The sequence below is a fragment of the Pelophylax lessonae genome, assembly GCF_965119305.1.
Source record: "Pelophylax lessonae genome assembly, chromosome: 9".
Classification (NCBI taxonomy): Eukaryota; Metazoa; Chordata; class Amphibia; order Anura; family Ranidae; genus Pelophylax; species Pelophylax lessonae.
The window spans coordinates 22,288,804-22,315,205 of NC_138776.1; the positions used below are offsets into that span (position 1 = coordinate 22,288,804).

The following is a 26,402-nucleotide window of genomic DNA, read 5'->3' on the forward strand; positions in this document are numbered from 1 at the left end:
TACCTCCTGCTGCGCTGAAGGTCCTTTCTGACAGCACACTTGAAGCGGGGCAGGCCAGAAGTTCAATGGCAAACTGGGATAGCTCAGGCCACAGGTCAAGCCTGCACACCCAGTAGTCAAGGGGTTCATCGCTCCTCAGAGTGTCGATATCTGCAGTTAAGGCAAGGTAGTCTGCTACCTGTCGGTCGAGTCGTTCTCTGAGGGTGGACCCCGAAGGGCTGTGGCGATGCATAGGACTAAAAAAGCTCCGCATGTCCTCCATCAACAAGACGTCTGTAAAGCGTCCTGTCCTTGCCGGCGTGGTTGTGGTGGTAGGAGGAGGATTACTTTCACCTCTTCCCCTGTTGGATTCCCGTTGTGCTGTGACATCACCCTTATACGCTGTGTAGAGCATAGTTTTTAACTTATTTTGTAGCTGCTGCATCCTTTGCGACTGCCGGTAATTGGGTAACATGTCACAGACTTTCTGCTTATACCGGGGGTCTAGTAGCGTGGCCACCCAGTACAGGTCGTTCTCCTTCAGCCTTTTTATACGAGGGTCTCTCAACAGGCATGACAGCATGAAAGACCCCATTTGGACAAGGTTGGATGCCGAGCTACTCATGTCCAATTCCTCGTCCTCACTGATGTCATTGAAGGTGTGTTCTTCCCCCCAGCCACGTACAACACCACGGGTACCAGATAGGTGACAACGAGCACCCTGGGATGCCTGCTGTGGTTGGTGTTCCTCCTCCTCAAAGCTACATTCCTCCTCTGACTCCTCTTCCTCACACTCCTCTTCCAGTGTTGCCGCAGGTCCAGCAATCGATGGTAAGGCTGTTTCTGGTGGTGGTGATGGTGACCACAACTCTTCCTCTTCCTCTTCACGCTCATCTACGGCCTGATCCAGCACTCTTCGCAGGGCACGCTCCAGGAAAAAAACATATGGGATGATGTCGCTGATGGTGCCTTCAGTGCGACTCACTAGGTTTGTCACCTCCTCAAAAGGACGCATGAGCCTACAGGCATTGCGCATGAGCGTCCAGTAGCGTGGCAAAAAAATACCCAGCTCCGCAGAGGCTGTCCTAGCACCCCGGTCATACAAATACTCGTTGACCGCTTTTTCTTGTTGGAGCAGGCGGTCGAACATTAGCAGTGTTGAATTCCAACGTGTCGGGCTGTCGCAAATCAAGCGCCTCACTGGCATGTTGTTTCGCCGCTGAATATCTGCAAAGTGCGCCATGGCCGTGTAGGAACGCCTGAAATGGCCACACACCTTCCTGGCCTGCTTGAGGACGTCCTGTAAGCCTGGGTACTTCTGCACAAAACGTTGCACAATCAGATTCAACACATGTGCCATGCACGGCACATGTGTCAACTTGCCCAAATTCAATGCCGCCAACAAATTGCTCCCGTTGTCACACACCACTTTGCCGATCTCCAGTTGGTGCGGGGTCAGCCACTGATCCACCTGTGCATTCAGGGCGGACAGTAGTGCTGGTCCGGTGTGACTCTCTGCTTTCAGGCAAGTCAACCCCAAGACAGCGTGACACTGTCGTATCCGGCATGTGGAATAGCCCCTGGGGAGCTGGGGGGGTGCAGTTGGTGTGGAGCAAGACGCAACAGCAGAAGAGGACTCAGCCGAGGAGGTTAGCATAGAGGATGGAGTAGGAGGAGTAGAGGAGGTGGCAGCAGGCCTGCCTGCAAGTCGTGGCGGTGTCACCAACTCCTCTGCAGCAGAGCCACGCATTCCATGCTTGGCAGCCGCCAGCAGGTTTACCCAATGCGCAGTGTACGTTATATACCTGCCCTGACCGTGCTTTGCAGACCAGCTATCAGTGGTCAGATGGACCCTTGCCCCAACACTGTGTGCCAGACGTGACATGATTTCTTTTTCCACAATAGAGTACAGGTTGGGGATTGCCTTTTGTGAAAAATAATTTCGGCCGGGTACCTTCCACTGCGGTGTCCCAATAGCGACAAATTTTTTGAAGGCCTCAGACTCCACCAGCTTGTATGGTAAAAGCTGGCGGGCTAAGAGTTCCGACAAGCCAGCTGTCAGACGCCGGGCAAGGGGGTGACTCTGCGAGATTGGCTTTTTGCGCTCAAACATTTCCTTCACAGACACCTGACTGTGGGCAGGTGACGAGCAGGAACTGCTGAAGGTGAGAGGCGGAGGGGCGGGTTGTTGATAGGGGGCATGGAGGACAGCAGTGGTTGACGTGGCTGAAGATGCTGGACCAGGAGGAGGATGGTGGCTTTCAGTTTGTGTGCTGCTTTTACTCATGTGTTGATCCCATAGGCGTTTGTGATGTGAGATCATGTGCCTTCGCAAAGCAGTTGTACCTAGGTGGGTGTTGGACTTCCCACGACTCAGTTTCTTTTGGCACAGGTTACAAATGGCATCGCTGATATCAGAGGCAGACACACAAAAAAAATGCCACACTGCTGAGCTTTGCAAGGACGGCATTCTGGTGGTGGCAACAGCTTGCGTTGATTGGCGTGCTGTCTGGCTGACCCCGGGTGCCGAATCTACATGCTGTCTGACTGCGCCACTAGCTCCTTGCGATGACCTCCTCCCCCTGCTTCCAACTCGTCTCCTCCTCCTCTCTGTCTCCCCATCTGAACTTTCCCCCTCTTCTTCTGCTCTTCGAGCAGGCACCCAGGTGACATCCACAGACACATCGTCATCATCAGCCGCTTCACTTGACAACTCAGCAAAGGCAGCAGCAGCAGGTACAACATCATCATCCTCACAATGTACGTCCATGTGTATAATGCTGCCTGACTGAGACATATCCCCGTTATCTACATCCTCTGGCACTAATAGTTGCGCATCACTTATTTCTTCAAACTGATGTGAAAATAACTCCTCTGACGGATCAAGTGAAGCGGCTGTGGTGCTAGTGTTGGTGGTGGTGCCGGCGGGCTGGCGAGTGGTAAATTGAGAGGTGCCCGAAGCTGAGCTGGAGGAGGATGGTGCATTAAGGTTCCGAGCGGAAGCTGTAGACGATTGGGTGTCCTGTGTAAGCCAGTCAACTATGGCCTCAGAATTTTTTGAGTTCAGGGGCTGTGGTGGCCTCTGAACACTGGGCATTATTCTAGAGCCTAAGGAAATCACAGCACCACGACCACGACGGCCCTTGCGGGGTGGCCTGCCTCTGCCTGTCATTTTTTTTTTAATGTGTTGTTACTGTTGTACTATGAGTGCAAGCTGCTGTGCCACCTTATATATCAGTGGTGGGTGGGCAGTGGCACAGTACACTCTCTGTGGACCTGACAGCAGTCACTGGCACCCAGGCAACTGCAATTTAAAAAATATATATATTTTTTTTTACTTTGCAAGCTGCTGTGCCACCTTATATATCAGTGGTGGGTGGGCAGTGGCACAGTACACTCTCTGTGGACCTGACAGCAGTCACTGGCACCCAGGCAACTGCAATTTAAAAAAATATATATATTTTTTTTACTTTGCAAGCTGCTGTGCCACCTTATATATCAGTGGTGGGTGGGCAGTGGCACAGTACACTCTCTGTGGACCTGACAGCAGTCACTGGCACCCAGGCAACTGCAATTTAAAAAAATATATATTTTTTTTTTACTTTGCAAGCTGCTGTGCCACCTTATATATCAGTGGTGGGTGGGCACACAGTGGCACTGCAGTGGGCACAGTACACTCTGTGGACCTGACAGTCACTGGCAGCCCAGGCAACTGCAATAATAAAAAATATTTTTTTTTTCAATTTATTGCAACAAGATGCTGTGCCAACGTATATATATCAGTGGTGGGCAGTGCACTGCAGTGGGTACAGTGCACTCTGTGGACCTGACACAGCACTCACTGCAATTATGACAGAGAAAAAAAAAATATTTTTTAAAATGCCAGGTACTGTGCCTGTGCCACCCGAAATGAGTGTGGTGTGCACACAGTACAGTCTGTGGTAGGTCTGTGGCCTCTCACACACAGCGGGCAGGCAACTGCAGTGTACAATAGATATATATATATATATATATATATATATATATATATATATATAAAGAAAAAAATCTATTACCTTACCAGCCCTTGAAAGGGCTTTTGGGGACACTATATATATATATATATATATATGTATATATATAAAAATAAAAAAATCCTCAATTACCAGCCCTTAAAAGGGCTTTTGGGGACACTAGATAGATATAGATATATATATATATATATGAAGAAACAACTCAATTACCAGCCCTTAAAAGGGCTTTTGGGGACGCTAGGTATATATATATATATATATATAAAAAAAAAAAAAAACACAAATACCAGCCCTTAGAAGGGCTTTTTGGGGTGCTGATATTACAGCAGTAGTGGACCAAGAACACTGCAAGACCAGGAACACTGACTAACTGTCCCTAGCTTAACAGCAGCAGCAGCAGCAGCAGCTCTCTCCCTATTCTCACTACACACACTGCTTCAGAATGATCTAAGATGGATGCTGCCCTTGCTTATTTATAGGAGGTGGGAGGGTGTGGGAGGGAGGTACGCTGATTGGCTGGAAATGTGTCTGCTGACTGTAAAGTTCAGGGTCAAAGTTTGCCTCAATGATGTCTTATGGGGGGCGGACCGAACATCGCATATGTTCGCCGGCAGCGGCGAACGCGAACATGCTAAGTTCGCCGGGAACTGTTCGCCGGCGAACAGTTCTATACATCTCTATGCATATGTTGTTAATAAGTAATAGAAGCAAATCAGTAATGGAGTACAGAGGTGAGGAGTAAGTGGCACACTGAGTGTAGAGGTCAGGAGTAAAGCTAGCCATAGACGGATCGCAATTCGGCCAGTTCAGCGGGGAAACTGGCTGAATTTCAATCCGTTTATGGGCAGGCTGGTTGTACTGAACTCAGTCTATCGATTGACTTTAGTACAACCAGCCTGCCTGCTTTTTTTCCATTTGATATACTGCACTGGCACCTTGGCCACCCCAGTTTGGTGCCACTGGACTCCATAGCCAAAAGCCAGAAAAGGAAAGTCAGCAACACTGCAAGAGTATTGCCAAGCATGCACAGTTGTCTACAGAGGCCAGCAATGGCATTTTGAGGTAGCCAAGGTGCCTGCGCAGTGTTTTGTTTTTTTCGTATTTTATTTTTAATAAATTTGCAAAGATTCCAAACAAACTTCTTTCAGGTTGTCATTATGGGGGTATTGTTTGTAGAATTTTGAGGAAACTAATGAATTGAATCCATTTTGGAATAAGGCTGTACCATAACAAAATGTGGAAAAGGTGAAGTGCTGTGAATACTTTCCGGATACACTGTATTACTAATAGGATCACCGGAAGAAGCCTCTGACAAAACACGTTGCGATCACAAAACAAACTTCCTTCACATTGTCATTATGGGGTATTGTTTGTAGAATTTTGAGGAAAATAATGAATTTATTCCATTTTGGAATAAGGCTGTAACATAACAAAATGTGGAAAAAGTGAAGTGCTGTGAATACTTTCCGGATACACTGTATTACTAATGGGATCAGAAGAAGCCTCTGACGAAACGCGTTGCGATCACAAAACAAACTTCCTTCACATTGTCATTATGGGGTATTGTTTGTAGAATTTTGAGGAAAATAATGAATTTATTCCATTTTGGAATAAGGCTGTAACATAACAAAATGTGGAAAAAGTGAAGTGCTGTGAATACTTTCCGGATACACTGTATTACTAATGGGATCAGAAGAAGCCTCTGACGAAACGCGTTGCGATCACTACTAGTGATGTTATCCCTGCATCAGACCCCACATATGGTAGTTCGTCACCATATCTATTCACTTATACAAAAATTAGCAATTTGGGCCACCTTAGACAGGTCTCGTTGCACTTAGAATGACAATATTAGCATAAGGGGGAATGCAGAATTCTTTCAGCTGTATGTATTTTGGGTATGTTTTTCATGAAAAAACTTTGTGATGTTGTAAAAAAAAAAAAAAAACTATATATTTCTATACATTTGGAGTACTCATTTCCTCATTTAGGGTTAAGAGTTGGCAACCGTTAAAGTAATATGTTATTTCTATTTTTCATTTCTGAATATTGTTTTTGGATAAGGTGCCACTTTACCTGGGTTGTGTCTCAGTTTTTGTGCTGGCAATATAGGTCTTTGACCATTTTAACAATTTCCCAGTGGGTTACTTTGTCCATACATGAACATATGTCCATACAAACATGTAGGTTTAGGCCTACGCAGATTGTACAATGGTCAAAAAGAACAAGGAAATAGAGGCAAAAGTACTTTCAGGGTACTGTAGAACTGAACAAACAAATAGATAATATAAAAAATTTAAAGTTATTTATTCATAACATCCTAAAACCAGTAATTCATACATCCTATACAGTTAGCAGTTCATCTGAAGACAGACAATGCAAATGGAGAAACTCTCTAGTGGTGCCACACAGGACTAGTATGTAGCAATGTAATAGCATTAGATTTATCCTAGTGTGTATTGCCCTTGCCCGACATGTTTCACTGGATATTATCTGCTTCTTCAGGGGTCTTTTGTTAGGAGAGAGTTCCTGTACATCTATATGGAGATCTTGCTTCCAAATATAGCTTGGAGGTAATGTAATTCCTGTGGTGAAAATAGCTCCCGAAATTTGCTTCATCTAGAGACAAAGAGAGGGCCAACAGACATAAGTTGGCAGACGTCGCAAAACGCCTCCCAGGGGAACATGGGAGTCCAATATGAGTTTGCTATTTACACCTGTGAACCGTTCCCAGATAGTCGTGGGCGAGGTCAGATATTCTCTTTGTCTCTGGATGAAGCAAATTTCGGGAGCTATTTTCACCACAGGAATTACATCACCACCAAGCTATATTTGGAAGCAAGCTCTCTATGTAGATGTACAGGAACTCTCTCCTAACAAAAGACCCCTGAAGAAGCGGATAAGATCCGGCGAAACATGTTGGGCAAGGGCTATACACACTAAGATAAGTCTTATGCGCAGGGCTTTTTTTCTCAGACAATAGGTGCAGGAACTCCCCCCTTTTATGTCACCCCTTGTCTCACGCCCCCTACCCACCTTCGAGCACTGCGCCTTGGTTCCACCCCCTACCCACCTCCCAATACAACCCCTCTTAGAGAATACAGAACCAAGTATTATTCTGTGGTGTTAAGTAATTTGTATGCAATTTGTTAATGATAACAGAGAAAATCAGTAAAATAGATCCCGTGCAGCCAGCAATAATAGACCCCACCCCAGCAACAATATATCCCCCCTGCAACAATAGACCCCACCCCAGCAACAATATATCCCACGCAATTATAGATCCCTCACACAACATTATAACCCCCCCTCCCCCAGCAACAATGGGCCCCCTGTTAGAAAATACCACCTCAGCAGCAATAAACCCCAGCATCAACAACAGATCTCCCAGCAGCAAGTAACAATAAGCCTCTCCCTCAACAGTAGATCCCTCCCAGCAACAACTGACCCCTCAGCAACATAAGCTGTCCCCTAGCAACAATAGATCCACACCAGTTACAATAGATTCCCCAGCAGCCAGCATCATAGACTCTCCAGCACCCCTTGCCATTACATACTTTCAGTGCTGGAGGTGCCGGAACTGCGTTCCCCCGCGTTCCCGCTTATGCGATTACATTGCTACATACTAGTCCTGTGTGGCACCACTAGAGAGTTTCTCCATTTGCATTGTCTGTCTTCAGATGAACTGCTACCTGTATAGCAGGGATCCTCAAACGACGGCCCTCCAGCTGTTGCGGAACTACACATCCCATGAGGCATTGTAAAACTGACATTCACAGACATGATTAGGCATGATGGGAATTGTAGTTCCTGAACAACTGGAGGGCCGTAGTTTGAAGACCCCTGCTATAGGATGTATGAATTACTGGTTTTAGGATGTTATGAATAAATACATTTATATTTTTTATATTATCTATGTGTATGTTCAGTTCTACAGTACCCTGAAATCCTTTTGCCTCTATTTCCTCTTTCTTTTTGCCCAAATTTATTAGGACGTTGGTACTCCTTAATTTGGGACTACCTGTTTGACACCTCACTACTCTTGCAGATTGTACAATCATAGGTGTGCGCAACCTAATGCATTAGGGTGTGCACACCAAAGCTCAAACGCACACTACCGATCACTCACAATGTTCATTCAGAAAGGGAGGGGGGCGGCAAATGATATATTTACCGGTCCCTTTCCCCACTCATGCTAAATCATCCCAACAGCAACAGCCAGGAGAGGAGGGAAGCCGGAAGAGCTGTAGGGGTAAGAGGAAGGGGAGCCAGGGCAGTAGGGGGAATCTGTGCTGTACAGGGTGATTAGGGTGTGCCTGGGCACACCTGGCACACCCTGTGCGCACACCTATGTGTACAATGTTGAATTGTACAATGGCAGCTGCCATTGCCTGGTGAATCTCGTTCCTGTAAAGAGGTGATTTGGAAAGGTGGTGACATCATTTGGTGGTTGCTACAAGTAGGGTGACAACATTACCAGATTCTGCCGGTCAATGACAAATGTTAGACATGATACAAGACACAGAAACTCATGTCTTAATATTTTACAAATAATTTTACGAATACATTAATTAGAGAGGTAATCTGCTGTCTAGCAAATTTGCAAACTCTGATCCATTTCGTAATATATTAAAAAAAAAGACCCATATTGAGGAATAGCACCGCAGCCAAAATGTTTCCATTATTATTATGAATGGATTTGCTTACAGCTACATTATCCCCATGCCTCAAATTGGATCATTAACTAAACTGTAAATATATTTTGTTTCTTCAGCTAATTGCTGTAATTGAGTCTAGCAAACCTACCATTTATTTTGGTAACGGGGGATTTGGCGTCAAACTGTGAGATCATTGTTGTAAACTCCTCTGGCAATTGCTCCTAAAAATAAAAAAAAATAAAAAAAGGACATCAGTTCCATCCAGCAAATAACAAAATAATAAAAAATCACCTGTGCTAGGATGAATGTGGCTATTGCTGAGTGTTAGTGACGGGAGGACAGGGTCTAATCAGTGTCCTGAATAAAGACGGCGCTCGGCTGGTTGGGCTGCATTCTTGCAGAGTACTGTTGGTAGCCAGGCTGCCGGGATTGTCATTTGTCTCTGAACCAATGTATGAGGACAATGTTTCTATAACAGATAATGTTCTCATTATTCTTACCAGAAGACTCGAACATCATTATCAAGAAGCCCGGAGCAATAGAAACAAACAATAAGCTGGGAGAGAAATCTGCTGTGTGCAAAATTCAGAACCGGCATTATTGCTGTAAATAATATGACACTTAATGTCACCGAGCAGCAGACTGTGATTAGACTCTGAGAAAAGCAGCCGTTCCTTGAGTCATGTCCTGCATGCTGGTTACAGGGCGGTGACTCAGTAAATGAGTCTACATTCACGACCCCAGAACCAGTATATGGTACTTTGGTTGGAGAATGGCTCTTTCCATTTAAGTCCAATGACTTGGGTGTTCTGCATTGGGGCATGATGGGAAATGGCCAAGGAGCTGAATTTATAAGCAAGCCTGAACTTTACATGTAAAAGTGGATCTTGCTCCTGACTCTACTCCAAAAGGATAAGGGTGCTTCCAAAGTACCCCCTACCTTACCCTCTTGACTTAAAGCCTAGCTTCAGTTAGATTTAAAAGGCTCTGTAATGATCGGAACATCATTGTTATTTTTTTTCAATACAAGAAGTGTAGGTACCTGAGTTTGATCTAATAATAGCCTGTTGCAGAGGTGTAACTAGAACCTTCAGGGCCCCGGTGCAAGAAACCATGAAGGGCCCCCCTGGACCCCTGGCTGGGGCCCTTCCCTTCTAACCTGGGGTTCGTTCTACTGATCCTGGGGCCCTTTACTCTCATTTCAGGGCCCTTTATTATGGTACCGCAGTGGGACCCTTTCGCAAGTTCTGCAGTGGGCCCCCTTCCTGCCACTTTGGGACCTCCTAACGGTGGTGGAATGCCAGGGCCCGGTCGCAAGTGTGACCTTTGCGATCCTGGAAGTTCCCCCACTGGTGTCAGTAGTTTTTATTTTTTGGTATTTTAATTATATTATTTTTTATCATTTTATTTTATTTTTTTACAATCTCACTGACTATGACTCTGTCCATTCAGAAAAGGAAGGAGCTGGTAAATTACATATTTACTGACCTCTTCCTGGTTCTCTATTGTGACACATCCCCTGCAGCAGCCAACAGGAGAGGGAAGGGTGCACAGTGTGGGGGGGGGGGGAGACCAGGGGAGCACACAGAAGCCCAGAGACAGCAGAACAAAAGTGAGGAAGGAGGAAAAAGGAGGACAGTGATTTCTCTACATGCTACCCCCGCCGCCCCTCCTATCAAGGTGTACAGGGGAGCCGCACAGGCCCCCTGTAGCAATTGCAACCCCTGCAGTTACGCCCCTGGCCTGTTGCATCCTAATTTACAATCTGTATAGCAGAGCTTGGGGAGTGGGGGGCGTCAAGCAGCACAAGAAGCCAATCAGGTCTTTAAAGTGCAATGGACATGTTCGTATGAGGAGGGCACAGAGTGACAAAGAGATGAGCTCATTGGTGTGCTGCTTCTCCTTTTATTGCCCAATCATAGGGAGGGTTTGGTAGGAGACTTGTAAGTGAAAGTGAAACTGGAGCAGATAAAGATCAGGTTCCCATTCTAGCTGGACAGAGCTGTGCTGTGTATATCCCAGGACTAGATGGGCAAAAATGCAATTCTTTTGGCAGATATGTTTTTCAACTGTATATTTAGCTATTTGCCTATAGTGCAGCTTTAACTAACATCCACCAGTTGAGTACTTATCTGAGTAGAACAGCCATGGTTTGCCAAGATGTTTACATCATTAAGTTGACATTTTCCTCAACAACGGCCACATGTGCACAGTAAGCTCTTAACAAAACTGAAAGGGTTTAGGAGACATCCCTATTCAACTCTATCAGGGCTCACTTGTAGGCAAGTGAAGTCTACGTTCTCCACTGTAGGTAGCGCTTGTCCTGAGCAGAATTGCAGTTAGAGAGGAAGTCAAAAGGCACATTGTTCCTCTATGTTTTTTTGAGTCACTGGTGAAGCTATCCAATTGGATGCTGCCATCCTATATACCTCTAGCAGCCATTTTGGGTCAGGCAGAGCCAAATAAAGGCCCTGGCTTCTAGGCTTGGTGTGTATTTTGCGAGTGGGAAGAGTAGGGACAGGTGCTCCACCTGGTGGGGACAGAACTATCGTCAGGAAAAGGTTTCTGACCAGGAGGAAAACGTAGGGCTTGCAACTTCTCTGGACATTTCCCGCTTGCGCACAAGACAGCCAGGCCGCATTCTGCCCCTCCTAAGAGATGCTGTCAGTGGTAAAGACCAAATTTCTTGAACGATGCAAACATTGGGGCAGGCCATGGCTCTCTTAATCACTGTCAGGTGTTAGCTTAGGTAAGAGACTATGCAAGGTGGGTAATACTACTTTAAAAGTAGACCTATCCTTTAAACCAGTGGTCTCCAAGCTGTAGCACTTGGCTATTCTTTTATGAGGCATTTGGGCCACTATTCTTCCCACTAACACCAACGATGGGACATGACTTCCCCTACTGAAATCAATGATGGAGCATTCTTCCCACTAATACCAACGACGGGGAAATTTTCATACTCCCACTAACAGAGCCAAATAAATGCCCTGGCTTTTAGGCTAGGTGTGTATTTTTCGAGTGGGAAGAGTAGGGACAGGTGCTCCACCTGGTGGGGACAGAACTATCGTCAGGAAAAGGTTCCTGACCAGGAGGAAAACGTAGGGCTTGCAACTTCTCTGGACATTTCCCGCTTGCGCACAAGACAGCCAGGCCGCATTCTGCCCCTAAGAGATGCTGTCAGTTTAGCTGAATCCTGCTCTCTACATGCTGTTGGACTTGTGAGTGTTCCTGGTTGGGCTGTCTTCGCTCCGGGTTTATTGCAAACTGTTTTTGCATCATTTCCATCCAAGTTCTTTAATCACAATTGGACGTGTGTGTTATTGCTGCCACACAGCGCTGCATGCCACCTACACACTGCACAGGCACCATCAGTGGTAAAGACCAAATTTCTTAAAGGATGCAAACATTGGGGCAGGCCATGGCTCTCTTAATCACTGTCAGGTGTTAGCTTAGGTAAGAGACTATGCAAGGTGGGTATGACTACTTTAAAAGTAGACCTATCCTTTAAAGCAGTGGTCTCCAAACTGTAGCACTTGGCTATTCCTTTATCAGGCAATTGGGCCACTATTCCTCCCACTAACACCAACGATGGGGCATGACTTCCGCCACTGACATCAATGATGGAGCATAATTCTTCCCACTAATACCAACAATGGGGACATTTTCATACTCCCACTAACCCCCCAATCTAAGACATTGTTTGCTGAGACATTTTTTATACCCACTGGCCACTGCCCAGTCCCCCCTAAGGTCTAAAGGACAATAGACTAGCCCTTTGTTTAAAATGTTTGGAGACCCTGCATTAAAGTATCAATAGAGATGAACTTGGCTGAGTAAGAATGTTACAGAAGAAGTCTAATACAGTATTGCATGTAAAGAATAAAAATTAAAAAAATACCCAAATGTATTTCAAAGTACTTACCTGTGAAGTCAGTTTTAAAAATGTGTGATGAGGTGAGGCATTGGACAGGACCAACCTGCTGTGCACTTCTGTTCCATCTTGTAGAACAACGCCATAAGCTTTTCCATTGTTATCCACTAAGATCTTCTCTACTACCTTCCAAAATTAGAAAGTTCATAGAGTCAGTGCAAATCCTCATCTTCTCTTCTACAGGCTGACATGGTTGGAGCCGGCCTTTAAGGATAATGCATTTAGTTGAAAATCAAACTTCCAGTTAATTTTTTGTTGACAGAATGCCATCTAATATTATTTGAGTAGAATTATCACTACTGAAAATGGCAGACTTGGGAGAAGTGATTGTATCTCTGTGTTTCAATCACATAAAATGGCTATATAGGGGAGTACAGGGGAGAATAGAAAGAACAGATAAAGATCTGTTTCCTACGTAATCATAAAAATGGGCATAAAGGTAATTTATAAAATTTCTTTGTGTCTTAGCATTACTGGTAGAAGGTTGGCTCCACGTACCTTCTCTGTGTAAATCTCAGCTCCTGCTTCAGTCGCTGCTTTGGCAATTGCGTTGGACACCATGCCCATTCCTCCTTCTACATAACCCCACGAGCCTTTTCTCCCCTCTAGTTCTCCCATGACGTGATGTAATAAAACATAGCTGTCATAGAGGAAGCACAAGCTGCAGAAGTCTTTCCAGAACATTTTTATTTAATCAAACCCTTTCTATCATTTTTTTCTCTTGCGTTTTTTGATGACCCCTGTATAATTTTGAAACTATACACAATACAAATGCAAAGGAAAGCACAAACCCACCTGTAAATGAGGATCACTATACACAAAGAAGCTTATTGCTTCACACTAAAACCTGTGTAGGGATCCTGCCCTAGGCAGGAGTGTCCCAATAATACATTTAGTGCTGATGGGCTATAGTCAGCCTAAACCTGAATGTAGAGTTCAGATTTCTGTAGGTTTTCAACTAGGTTAAGGGTTATTGCCGCCGGTGAGTATCCCTGGCATTGGCATAAAAAGATCGAATAGCCTGAGTTAAGAATATTTATATCTCTTTGGCCAACCACTAAGAGGTTTTTTGCCAATGGAACATGCTGGGGAAGGGTATAAATATTGATAGTATCCTTCTGGAAACTCCCTTGTCTTTAAGGCTCTGTGTGGGGAGGGCGTGTACAGCTGTTCACTGATCTCTCAAACCTGCTGCCAGAGAAGGATAAATGCTTGGAGATGGAAATTCTGGGAAGAACACGTGTGCTTGGAGAAGAAAGGCCTTGTGAGAGCACATGTGCTTGGAGGGGGAGGCTTGGGGAGGTCACATTTGCTTGGAGAAGGAAGGTCTGGGGAGGACACATGTACTTGTAGAAGGAAGGCCTGGGGAGGACACATGCACTTGGAGAAGGAAGGCCTGAGGAAGACACATGTGTTTGAAGAAGGAAGGCCTGGAAAGGACACATGCTTGGAGAAGGAAGGCCTGGGGTGGATACATGTGTTTGGAGAAGGAAGGCCTAGGGAGGACACGTGTTTGGAAAAGGAAGGCCTGAGGAGAACACATGTGTTTGGGGAAGGAAGGCCTAGGGTGGACCCATGTGCTTGGAGAATTAGGGCTTGGGAAGGGGACATGTGCTTGGACAGGGAAGGCATAGGGAGGACACATGTGCTTGGAGAAGGAAATTCTAGGGAGGGTACATGTGCTTGGAAAAGAACAGCCTTGGGAGGACACATGCTTGGAGAAGGGAAGCTTGGGGAGGACACTTGTGCTCAGAGAAGAAGGTCCTGGGGAGGACAAATGTGCTTGGGCAGGAAAGGCCTGGGGAGGTTACAGGGTTGGAGAAGTATGGCCGGGGGAAGACACATGAGGTTGGTGAAGGAAGGCCTGGGGAAGACACATGTGGTTGGAGAAGGAAGTCCTGGGGAGGACACATGTGCTTGAAGGAGGAAGTTATGGGAAGAACATATGTGCTTGGAAAAGGAAGGTTTGGGGAGGACATACATGCTTGGAGAAAGAAGGCTCAAGAAGTACACATATGCTTGGAGAAGAAAAGCCTGGAGTGGGAACATGCTTTAGGAAGAAAATCCTAGGGAGGGCACATGTGCTTGGGCATTGAAGCCCTAGGGAGGGCAAATATGCTTAGTGAAGGAAGTCCTGGGGAAGGCACATGTGCTTGGAAAGGGAAGGCCTGGGGAGGCTACAGGTTTGGAGAAGGGACGCATGGGGAGGACACATGTGCTTGGAGAAAAAAGGCCTGGGGAGGACAAATGTGCTTGGAGAAGGAATGCCTGGTGAGGACATGTGCTTAGAGAAGGAATACCTGGTGAAGACACGTGTATTTGGAGAAGGAATGCCTGGTGAAGACACATATGCTTTGAGAAGGAATGCCTGCTGAAGACATATGTGCTTGGAGAAGGAATGCCTGGTGAGGACACATGTGCTTGGAGAAGGAATGCCTGGTGAGGACACATGTGCTTGGAGAAGGAATGCCTGGTGAGGACACATGTGCTTGGAGAAGGAATGCCTGGTGAGGACACATGTGCTTGGAGAAGGAATGCCTGGTGAGGACACGTGGTTGGAGAAGGAATGCCTGGTGAGGACATGTGCTTGGAGAAGGAATGCCTGGTGAGGACACATGTGCTTGGAGAAGGAATGCCTGGTGAGGACACATGTGCTTGGAGAAGGAATGCCTGGTGAGGACACGTGGTTGGAGAAGGAATGCCTGGTGAGGACACATGTGTTTTTTTGAGAAAGAATGCCAAGTGTGGACACGTGTGCTTGGAGAAGGAATGCCTGGTGAGGACATATGCTTGGAGAAGGAATGCCTGGTGAGGACACATGTGCTTGGAGAAGGAATGCCTGGTGAGGACACATGTGCTTGGAGAAGGAATGCCTGGTGAGCACACATGTGCTTGGAGAAGGAATGGCTGGTGAGGACACATGTGCTTGGAGAAGGAATGCCTGGTGAGGACACGTGTGCTTGGAGAAGGAATGCCTGGTGAGGACACATGTGCTTGGAGAAGGAATGCCTGGTGAGGACACATGTGCTTGGAGAAGAAATGCCTAATGAGGACACATGTGCTTGGAGAAGGAATGCCTGGTGAGGACATATGTGCTTGGAGAAGAAATGTCTGACGAGGACACATGTGCTTGGAGAAGGAATGCCTGGTGAGGACACCTGGTTGGAGAAGGAATGCCTGGTGAGGACACATGTGTTTTGAGAATGAATGCCTAGTGAGGACACATGTGCTTGGAGAAGGAATGCCTGGTGAGGACATATGCTTGGAGAAGGAATACCTGCTGAGGACACGTGTATTTGGAGAAGGAATGCCTGGTGAAGACACTTATGCTATGAGAAGGAATGCCTGCTGAAGACATATGTGCTTGGAGAAGGAATGCCTGGTGAGGGCACATGTGCTTGGAGAAGAAATACCTGGTGAGGGCACATCTGCTTGGAGAAGGAATACCTGGGGAGGACACATCTGCTTGGAGAAGGAATACCTGGTGAGGGCACATGTGCTTGGAGAAGGAATACCTGGGGAGGACACATGTGCTTGGAGAAGGAATACCTGGGGAGGACATATGTGCTTGGAGAAGAAATGTCTGATGAGGACACATGTGCTTGGAGAAGGAATACCTGGTGAGGGCACATCTGCTTGGAGAAGGAATACCTGGTGAGGGCACATGTGCTTAGAGAAAGAATACCTGGGGAGGACACATGTGCTTAGAGAAGGAAAGTCTGGGGAAGACACAGATACCTGGACAGGGAAGGCCTAGGGAGGATACATGTGCGTGGAGAAGGAAGGCCTGGGGAGGACATATGTGTTTGGAGATGGAATGCCTGGTGAGAACACATGTGCTTGGAGAAGGAAGGTCTGGGGAGGACGTATGTGCTAGGATATAGAAGGCCTGGTGAGGACAAATGGGCTTGGAGAAGGAATGCCTGGTGAAGACAAATGTGCTTGGAAAAGGAATGTCTGGTGAGGAAACATGTGCTTGGAGAAGGAAAGCTTGGGGAAGACACATGTTCTTGGAGAAGGAAGGTCTGAGGAGGACATATGTGCTTGGACAGGGAAGGCCTAGGGAAGACACATGTGCTTGGAGAAGGAAGGTCAGAACAGCTCTCATTGCCTGGCTTGAGGATATATCCAGGGGGAAGTAAAGTTGGACCCAGGATTAGAGTCCCAGGGGTGAACTCTGTCTATTATTCGGGAAGAGCCAGGTGCAAGCTTTGACATAGCAGAAAGTTTGGTGGGTCATACAGAAGTGTGTGCAACAACTGCTATAACATGAAAAATAGAGTACCAATCTGGCTAAAAAGTCCTTTATTGTATGACTAATTAGGAATCAGAGTATGCATGTGTTTTTGTTTTTGGGTATCTTGTGACGTATTCCCCTTCTCTCTGGGTTTATGGGTATAAGTAAACTTTGTCAACCGTTCAAAAAGTCAAGGATCTGGTTCTGAAGTGAGTTGTCACCCAACCAAGCAATTTGGGGGTCCCTAGCTGCCTTCAGGGGGTAAGGGGGTGCTACAGTTGAAAAATAATTCTGACTACTGTGGCCAATGATCATGTGAATGAATCGGCACCTTGGTGAGTAATATTGTACAGCTAAACAGATAATGAACATTCCTTAATGAACTGCTGGAATCTACAGGTATGAATATGAATCAGCCACATGCTACTATAGAATAACATTCAGGAGGTGAAAAGTCGATATGAAAACAATGAAAAAACTGATTACATACCCACTTCCAGGTGTAGACGGACTTGCCATTGCACCAATAACTGCATCTGTAGCCAGAGTACATTTCAAAGGTTCGGACTCAAACCATTGATCTAGGATCTAAAAATACAGGTCACGTCATCATGCATGTTATTTTCTATATAGTTACATAGTTAGTCCGGTTGAAAAAGACACAAGTCCATCTACAACCAATATCTGTAGGTGATCTAAGCTATCCTTGAAGAAGATGACAGGCAGGCTCAGATTGGCCATAGGGCAAATCGGGCATTTGCCTGGTGGGCTGGAGCCACTGAGCCGCATGTCCTAACACAGGGGTTCCTGACCCCCCGGGCCACGGATCGGTACCGGCCTCACTGTGGGAGGCAAGCACCAACCGCCATGCCTGTGTCCCCTCTTCTGGCTCTTCCACCCCGCCAACAATGTCATCCAATCAGCAGAGCAGGGGGCAGGAGGAGCTGGGGATGCTGCACAGAGAGGGGGAGTATTTTCATATTAACAAGCGGGTAGTCGGCTCGCAAACCGGCGAACATTGCGAACCGCCATAGACTTTAATAGGCAGGCGAATTTTAAAACCCACAGGGACTCTTTCTGGCCACAATAGTAATGGAAAAGTTGTTTCAAGGGGACAAACACCTGGACTGTGGCATGCCGGAGAGGGATCACACAAAAAAAAGTTCTTAAAAATTGTAATTTTTTGATAGAGAGCCAATTATTGGAAAAATAAAAAAAAAATAAAAATAAAAAATTTCTTTGGATTTAGCATCTGGGGGGTCTAAAAAGTGTACCTGTGAAGTTTCAGCTCTGTAGCATGTCCGGAACCAGAAAAAAATACGAATTAGGGTTAGGGCTAGGGTTAGGGTTAGGGTTAGGGTTATTTTTATGGCTAGGCTTAGAGGGTTAGGGTTAAGGTTAGAGGGTTAGGGTTAAGGTTAGAGGGTTAGGGTTAAGGTTAGAGGGTTAGGGTTATGGTTAGAGGGTTAGGGTTAGGTTTAGTGTTAGGGGCTAGGGTTAGGGTTACGGTGAGATACTTAGGGTTAGAGTTAGTAGCCCTACCCCTACCCCTCTAGCTCTAACCCTAAGCACTAAAAATAACCCTAACCTTAGCCCTGACCCTAACCCTAACCCTAACCCTAACCCTAGCCCTAACCCTGATTCTATTTTTTTTTTCTGGTTCTGGACATGCTACAGAGCTGAAACTTCACAGGTACACTTTTTAGACCCCCCAGACAATAAATCCAAAGAAATTTTTTTTTCGTTAAGTTTTTTTTTTTTTTTTTCTCAATAATTGGCTCTCTATCAAAAATGACAATTTTTAAGAACTTTTTTTTGTGTGATTTAGTGTCTAGGGGGTCTAAAAAGTGTACCTGTGAAGTTTCAGCTCTGTAGCATGTCCAGAACCAGAAAAAAAGATAATTTTTCAGTAGAGCAGGGATGGTGGGAACCCCCTTTTACACCTATATGATCTTTTTTTCCTGGTTCTGGACATGCTGCAGAGCTGAAACTTCACAGGTACACTTTTTAGACCCCCCAAACAATAAATCCAAAGAAATGTTTTTTTTGTTAAGTTTTTTTTTTTTCCAATAATTGGCTCTCTATCAAAAATGACAATTTTTAAGAACTTTTTTGTGTGATTTAGTGTCTAGGGGGGTCTAAAAAGTGTACCTGTGAAGTTTCAGCTCTGTAGCATGTCCAGAACCAGAAAAAAAAGATAATTTTTCAGTAGAGCAGGGATGGTGGGAACCCCTTTTACACCTATATGATCTTTTTTTTCTGGTTCTGGACATGCTACATATATATATATATATTAAAAAAATACTCAAATACCAGCCCTCAAAGGGGCTTTTGGGGACAATAGATATATATATATATATATATATATATCCAAAAAAAACCCTCAAATACCAGCCCTAGGAAGGGCTTTTTGGGGTGCTGTCCTTACAGCAGGAGTGTACCAAGAACACTGGCTAACAAGACCGGGAACTGTCCCCAGCTATAACAGCAGCAGCAGCACTTTCCCTGCTCTCAGTAACACAGAAATGATCTAAGATGGATGCTGCCCTTGCTTATTTATAGGAGGTGGGAGGGTGTGGGAGGGAGGTATGCTGATTGGCCTGGAATGTGTCTGCTGACTGTGATGTTCAGGGTCAAAGTTTGCCTCAATGATGATGTATAGGAGGCTGACCGAACATCGCATATGTTCGCCCGCAGCGGCGAACGTTCGAAGTTCGCCGGGAACCGTTCGCCGGCGAACCGTTCGGTACATCTCTAGTCACCAATACCCCTCCGCAAATGCCCCCCCCTGGTCCCTGGAAAAATTGTCTGCTCAGTCTAAAATGCCCGGGCCTATTTTTTGTCCCAGTCCGGGCCTGATGACAGGTAGTGCACTCACTCAAGCTTCTGTTATGAACCATCATTACTGGAAATGGGAAATGGCTTTCTTCTTCATCATTTTGGTAAAATAAAACAATTGAGTGTGAAATCATATATGGTATATGCATGAACACATCAGGAGAAGAGTCTCAGTGTGCCAAGTTGTATAAATGGAATAAGCAACAACACAGCAGTGGGCGGATCCATAGCAGCTTTTAGATCCAAATGTGCTGTCACAAAAGTGGAGTGGACCTGATAGGGAACTAGTCTTTTAGTTCCCCATTACGCCCCATCCTTGCCTATCCAGTGACAAATAATTTCCCAGATGTGGGCATTGACATATAATAAAAGAAAAGGCCCAACATAGGGGTCCAAATAAATTAGTCATTGTATCTGCCAATCCTTCTATTGGCTTCCACTCAACCAACAAATTAAATTCAAGATACTAGCCACAACCTTCAAAGCCATCCATAACTTGGCCCCCAGCTTCATCACTAGCCTGGTCTCAAAATACCAACCAAATCGTTCTCTTTGTTCCTCCCAGGACCTCCTGCTCTCTATCTCCCTTGTCACCTCTTCCCATGCTCGCCTCCAGGACTTCTGAGCATCTCCCAAAGCCTCTGGAACGCTTTTGCTCCAATCTGTCCAACTATCTCCTACTTTGTCCTCTTTCAAATGGTCCCTGAAAACACATCTCTTCAGAGAAACCTATCTGGACCCCACCTAACAAAGGTACATTTATTTTCTCCATTAGCACATCCCCCCCCACAGTCATTACCTCTTGTATCTCTTGACCCTCCCTCTTAGATTGTAAGCTCTAATGAGCAGAGCCCTCTGATTCCTACTCTAATAACCACTTGCCGACTGCCTAACGTCTATCTACGTCGGCAGTCAGCCCCTCACAGGCAAAGTGACGTAGGTCTACGTCGCTAGCCTATGAGGCTCTAGGGAGCGAGCGCGCGCCGATGGAGGCGCGCTACCGCTCGCTCACGGACCCCCCCGCGCGTGTGCCCAGCGGACCCGATGTCCGCCGGGCACTCGCGATTGTCCATTACAGCGGGAGAAAGGCAGGCGGCTAATGTAAACACAGCCGCCTGTCATTCTCCCCTGTGTAAGAATGGAGATCATACGGTCCTGCTATGTAGGACCATTGATCTCTGTTCATACACCTCAAGCCACATCCAATCACAGTTAGAAACACGCCCCTAGGGACACACTTAACCCCTCCCTCTCAAATAAAGTTAACTCCTTCCCTGCCAGTGTAATTTTTACAGTAACAGTGCATATGTATAGCACTGATTACTGTAGTAATGTCACTGGTAACCCCAAAAGTGTCAAAAATGTCAGTGAAGGGTCCGATCTGTCCGCCGCAATGTCGCAGTCCCGCAAAAACAATCGCAGATCGCCGCCATTACTCGTTAAAAAAAAAAATGACAAAAATCTTTCCCTTAGTTAGTAAACGCAATAACTTTTGCGCAAACCAATCAAAATACGCTTTTTGATTTTTTTTTTTTTTTACCAAACATATGTAGCATTAAACAAATTGGCCTAAAATGTTAAAAAATTTTGATTTTTAAATTTTTTTTTGGGAATTTCATATAAAAAAATTTGAAAATATTGTTATTTTTGCAAAATCAACGCTCTTTTTTTGTCTATAGCGCATGATCAAAAAATCGCACAGGTGATCAAATACCACCAAAAGAAAGCTCTGTTTGTGGGAAAAAAAGGACGTCAAATTCGTTTAGGTACAGCGTCACACGACCGCGCAATTGTCCGTTAAAGTCACGCAGTGCCGAATCGCAAAATAGGGCCTGGTCAGGAAAGGGGTAAAATCTTCCGGGGCTTAAGTGGTTAAAGTGTATTGTAGTTGTACTGTCTACCCTCGAGTTGTAAAGCGCTGCGTAAACTGTCGCCGCTATATAAATCCTATATAATAATAATAATAATTCAGTGTGGTTACTGTAGGTGGTTGTATTGGCTCCCTACTGTGATCTTCCTGTACACGATGAGTCAACTGCATTTAGACTCTTCTACAGAATACAAGCATCTGGTCTTGTTGGCCATAGTGGGGGGTCGGTTTCTTTCCTATCACACTACAATGACACAAATGACCTTCTTACAAACACAAACTTTTTTTGTTTGAAAAATGTTACAATAAAAAAAGTTGGTCACCTTGGATATAGGAGCCGTAAGAACTTCGTAATACTTAGGAAACTGACTCCCCAATGTAATTCCTGGCATGTGGAGATAAAAGAAGAAGCATCAAGGTTACCAATAAATCTGTATTCATTTCATATATTACCTCTGAAGAGCTTTCTCAGAACATGATAAACAATTACTATTAGTCTGATAAATCAACAGGTAGTATACCAATCACACCAGGAACTATTTTTCCACATCTTCTTCCAACTGTTGTTTGAAATAAGCAATAAAAATAGAAGAAAAGGGCAGCGCAAATCTAGCCCAATGAGACACTTTATTACCCACCTCCTTCCATAGTTGCCAACATTTTTAAAAAATTTCCAGGGACACTTTGCAGCACAGCTATCAATTACCACACCCACTTCCATGAAGCTCCGCCCACTCTGCATAACTAACCACTTAAGCCCCGGAAGATTTTACCCCCTTCCTGACCAGGGGGTATTTTGCGATTCGGCACTGCGTGACTTTAACGGACAATTGCGCGGTCGTGCGACGCTGTATCTAAACGAATTTGCCGTCCTTTTTTTTCCCCACAAACAGAGCTTTCTTTTGGTGGTATTTGATCACCTGTGCGATTTTTTGATCACGCGCTATAAACAAAAAAATGCGTAAATTTTGCAAAAATAACAAGATTTTTCACATTTTTTTATATGAAATTCCCCCCCCAAAAAAATGTAAAAATCAAAATTTTTTAACATTTTAGGCCAATTTGTTTTATGCTACCTATGTTTGGTAAAAAAAAATCGCAAAAAGCGTATTTTGATTGGTTTGCGCAAAAGTTATCGCGTTTACTAACAAAGGGAAAGATTTTTGTCATTTTTGTTGTTTTTTTTTTAACGCGTAATGGCGGCGATCTGCGATTTTTTTTGCGGTACTGCGACATTGCGGCGGACAGATCGGACCCTTGACTCACATTTTTGACACTTTTGGGGTTACCAGTGACATTTCTACAGTAATCAGTGCTATATATATGCACTGTTACTGTAAAAATACACTGGCAGGGAAGGGGTTAACTTTTTTTTGAAAGGGAGGGGCTATGTGTGTCCCTAGGGGCGTGCTTTCTACTGTGATTGGCTGTGGCTTCAGATGTATGAACAGTGATCAACGGTTCTACATAGTAGAACCGTATGATCATCCTTCATACACCGGGGAGAATGACAGGCAGCTTGTTTACACAAGCCGCCTGCCTTTCTCCCTCTCCCCAACGATCGCAGAGTGACCGGCGGACATCGGGTCCGCCGGTCACATGTGCGGGGGGGTGCGTGACCGCGCGGGAGCGGGAGCGCGCCTCCGGCGGCGCACGCTCGCTCCCTAGACCCTCACAGGCTAGCGAAGTAGACTGCCGACGTAAATCGGCGTTAGGCAGTCGGCAAGTGGTTAATTTCGCCTACTTATCAGATTATAGAGTCTACTCAATATAGAGAGAATTACAGGAAATTAAAAAGGGAATTTCAAACTTAAGGCCACAGTAGCAGAGTTGGAATAATTCTATCATTCAGCTGCACTACTTCTGCGTAACATTTATTGGCAGCCCAATTAACGGGCGCTTCCAGGGACAATATAAATTACCTGGGACAGGCTCCTATTTGCAGGGACTGTCCCAGGAAAAAAGGACAGTTGGCAAGTACAGTATGTCCTTCCCAAGCCTATTCTGACATTTTCCCTCCTTACATGTAAAAATCAAACATTTTTTGCTAGAAAATTACTTAGAACCCCAAAACATAATTTTTTTTTTTTTAGCAGAGACCCTATAGAATAAAATGCTGTGTGTTGCAATGTTTTATGTCACACGGTATTTGCGCAGCGGTTTTTCAAACGCAATTTGAAAAAAACAAAAAAAAAAAAACAGTAAAGTTACCCCAATTTTTTTGTATAATGTGAAAGATGATGTTACGTCGAGTAAATATACTGAACAAATTATAAACGGAACACTTTTGTTTTTGCCCCCATTTTTCATGAGCTGAACTAGCAGGTCTAAGACTTTTTCTATGTACACAAAAGGCCTATCTTTCTCAAATGTTGTTCACATCTGTATTAAGGTCCTTTCACACGAGCGGTGCGCTCGGCGCACTCCGTTTTTCTCAGCGGGGATCAATCCGCCCAGGGGTTGCAATTGCATCCGGGCCCCATGCTCCAGGGGGCCTGTGTGGCTCCCCTGTACACCTGGATAGGAGGGGCGGCGGGGGCAGCATGTAGAGAAATCACTGTCCTCCTTTTTCTTCCTGTAGCTGCAGGTGGAAAATGGAGGAGATTGGTTCCTCTGTATGCTGCCCCCGCCACTCCTCCTATCCAGTTCACTTGTGTTCTGCTGTCTCTGGGCCCCTGTGTTCTCCCCTGTTCCCCCCCCCCCCCCGACTGTGCTCCCTCCCCTCTCCTGCCGGCTGCTGCAGGGAGTGTATCACAAGGAAGGGGTCGGTAAATATGTAATTTACCAGCTCCTTCCTTTTCTGAACGGACAGAGTCATAGTCAGTGACATTGTAAAAAATAAAATGATAAAAAATAATACAATTAAAATACCAAAAAATAAAAACTACTGACACCAGTGGGTGAACTTCCAGGATCGCAAAGGTCACGCTTGCAACCGGGCCCTGGCATCCCACCACCATGGGGAGGCCCCTAGATGGCAGGAAGGGGGCCCACTGTAGAACTTGTGAAAGGGCCCCACAACGAGAGTAAAGGGCCCCAGGATCAGTGGGAAGAGCCCCAGGCTTGAAGGGAAGGGCCCTGGCCAGGGGTCCGGGGGGGCCCTTCATGGTTTCTTGCACCGGGGCCCAGAAGGTTCGGTTCTAGTTACGCCTCTGGATCCGCCGTTCCCTGCTGAGCAAGGGGATGACAGCTCTGTCTTCGCTTACTTTTCAGAGACGGACCTGTTAGATCCTGGCTCTCCTCTATGGGAGATCGGATAAAAATGGACCACCTGTCCATTTTCATCTGATCCTATCTGATCCGATCCTCCAGACGGATGAAAAATAGGGTTTCCATCCATCCGGATTTTACAGACAGGATCGGATCGGATAGCAGCGGGTGTCAGAGGACATGTTACCGCTGACATCCGCTGCTCCATAGGGGTGCATGGAGCATCCAATCAGGTCTGCCTGAAAAACTGACAGGTGGACCTTATCGGAAAGCCCGTGTGAAAGGGCCCTATGCCTCATACACACGATCAGATAATCATACGGAAAAACTCGCTTTCGAATTGATCGCACGATAATCTGGTCGTTAGTACACAGCTTTCGACAGTCGATCACGACATTTCGTCCAACAAAATACAAAGGGACAAGCACGAAAACTTTTGTCGTTCGATAGCCTAGCGAACGACAAGCTTTTAATCAGTACAGTATGCGTCCGCTAAAAATCAATAGACAAAGACTATGCATGATCAGAAACACGAAAATAACCCGGAAAAAGCCTGGCTGCCGTTGTTTTTTTTTTTTTTGCGCTATCCGATACGTAGCTACGCAACCAGGAAGCTTTTCCAGAATTGTACGAAAAAAATCCTACATTTAGTACACATTGTTGAATTGGATATCAGTATCATGCAACAAAATGCGAACGATAAGTCGTCTGATTATCTGATCGTGTGTACGAGGCATCAATGACCACTTCTCCTTTGCCGAGATAATCCATCCACCTCACAGGTGTGGCGGATCAAGATGGTGATTGGACAGCATGATTATTGCTGGTGTGCCTTAGGCTGCCCACAATAAAATGCCACTCTAAAATGTGCAGTTTTATCACACAGCACAATGCCACAGATGTCGCAGGTTTTGAGGGATCGCGCAATTGGCATGCTGACTGCAGGAATGTCCACCAGAGCTGTTGCCCGTGAATTGAATGTTCATTTCTTTACCAAAAGCCGTCTCCAAAGGCGTTTCAGAGAATTTGGCAGTAAAGCCAACCGGCCTCACAACCGCAGACCACGTGTAACCACACCAGTCCATCAACATCCAGCATCTTCACCTCCATGATGGTCTGAGACCGGCCACCCGGACAGCTGCTGCAACAATCGGTTTACGTAACCAAAGAATTTCTGCACAAACTGTCAGAAACTGCCTCAGGGAAGCTCATCTGCATGTTCATCGTCCTCATCGGGGTCTCCACCTTACTGCAGTTCTTCGTTGTATCCGACTTGAGTGGGCAAATGCTCACATTTGATGGCGTCTGGCACTTTGGAGAGATGTTCTCTTCACAGATGAATCCCGGTTTTCTTAAATCTTTCAGTTCAGGTCATTAAAAATGGGGACAAAAACAAAGTAGATAACCTAACATGTCACTCTTTAAAATTGCGTCTGCTCGTGAAATAACTACGGTGCTTAAAATTCTCCAGGCTAGAGTGGCAGAGGAGGTCTAGTGCTAGAATTGTTGCTCTCGCTCTGGCGTTCGCAACAATACCTTACTTGTGTGGTGCGATCACCATTTACATATAAGTAGCGTATGTGTTCGCATTTGCACCTAAGCGTCGTGTGACGCGAGCGCTTTACGTTTTGTTATTTTTATTTTATATATTTTTTTTACACTT

General features: G+C 45.5%; 1 protein-coding gene across 1 annotated transcript in view; it reads right to left on the reverse strand.

Annotated features, from left to right (window-relative positions):
* PYROXD2 (pyridine nucleotide-disulphide oxidoreductase domain 2) overlaps positions 1–26,402 on the reverse strand; it is a 179,266-nt gene that overhangs the window by 85,875 nt on the left and 66,989 nt on the right. The window contains exons 7-11 of the mRNA XM_082268370.1: positions 21,853–21,914; positions 17,312–17,409; positions 13,083–13,224; positions 12,576–12,710; positions 8,799–8,871 (exon numbers count right to left, since the gene is read on the reverse strand). Of these exons, the coding sequence (XP_082124496.1) occupies positions 8,799–8,871; positions 12,576–12,710; positions 13,083–13,224; positions 17,312–17,409; positions 21,853–21,914 (510 nt within the window). The remainder of the gene's footprint in view (positions 1–8,798; positions 8,872–12,575; positions 12,711–13,082; positions 13,225–17,311; positions 17,410–21,852; positions 21,915–26,402) is intronic.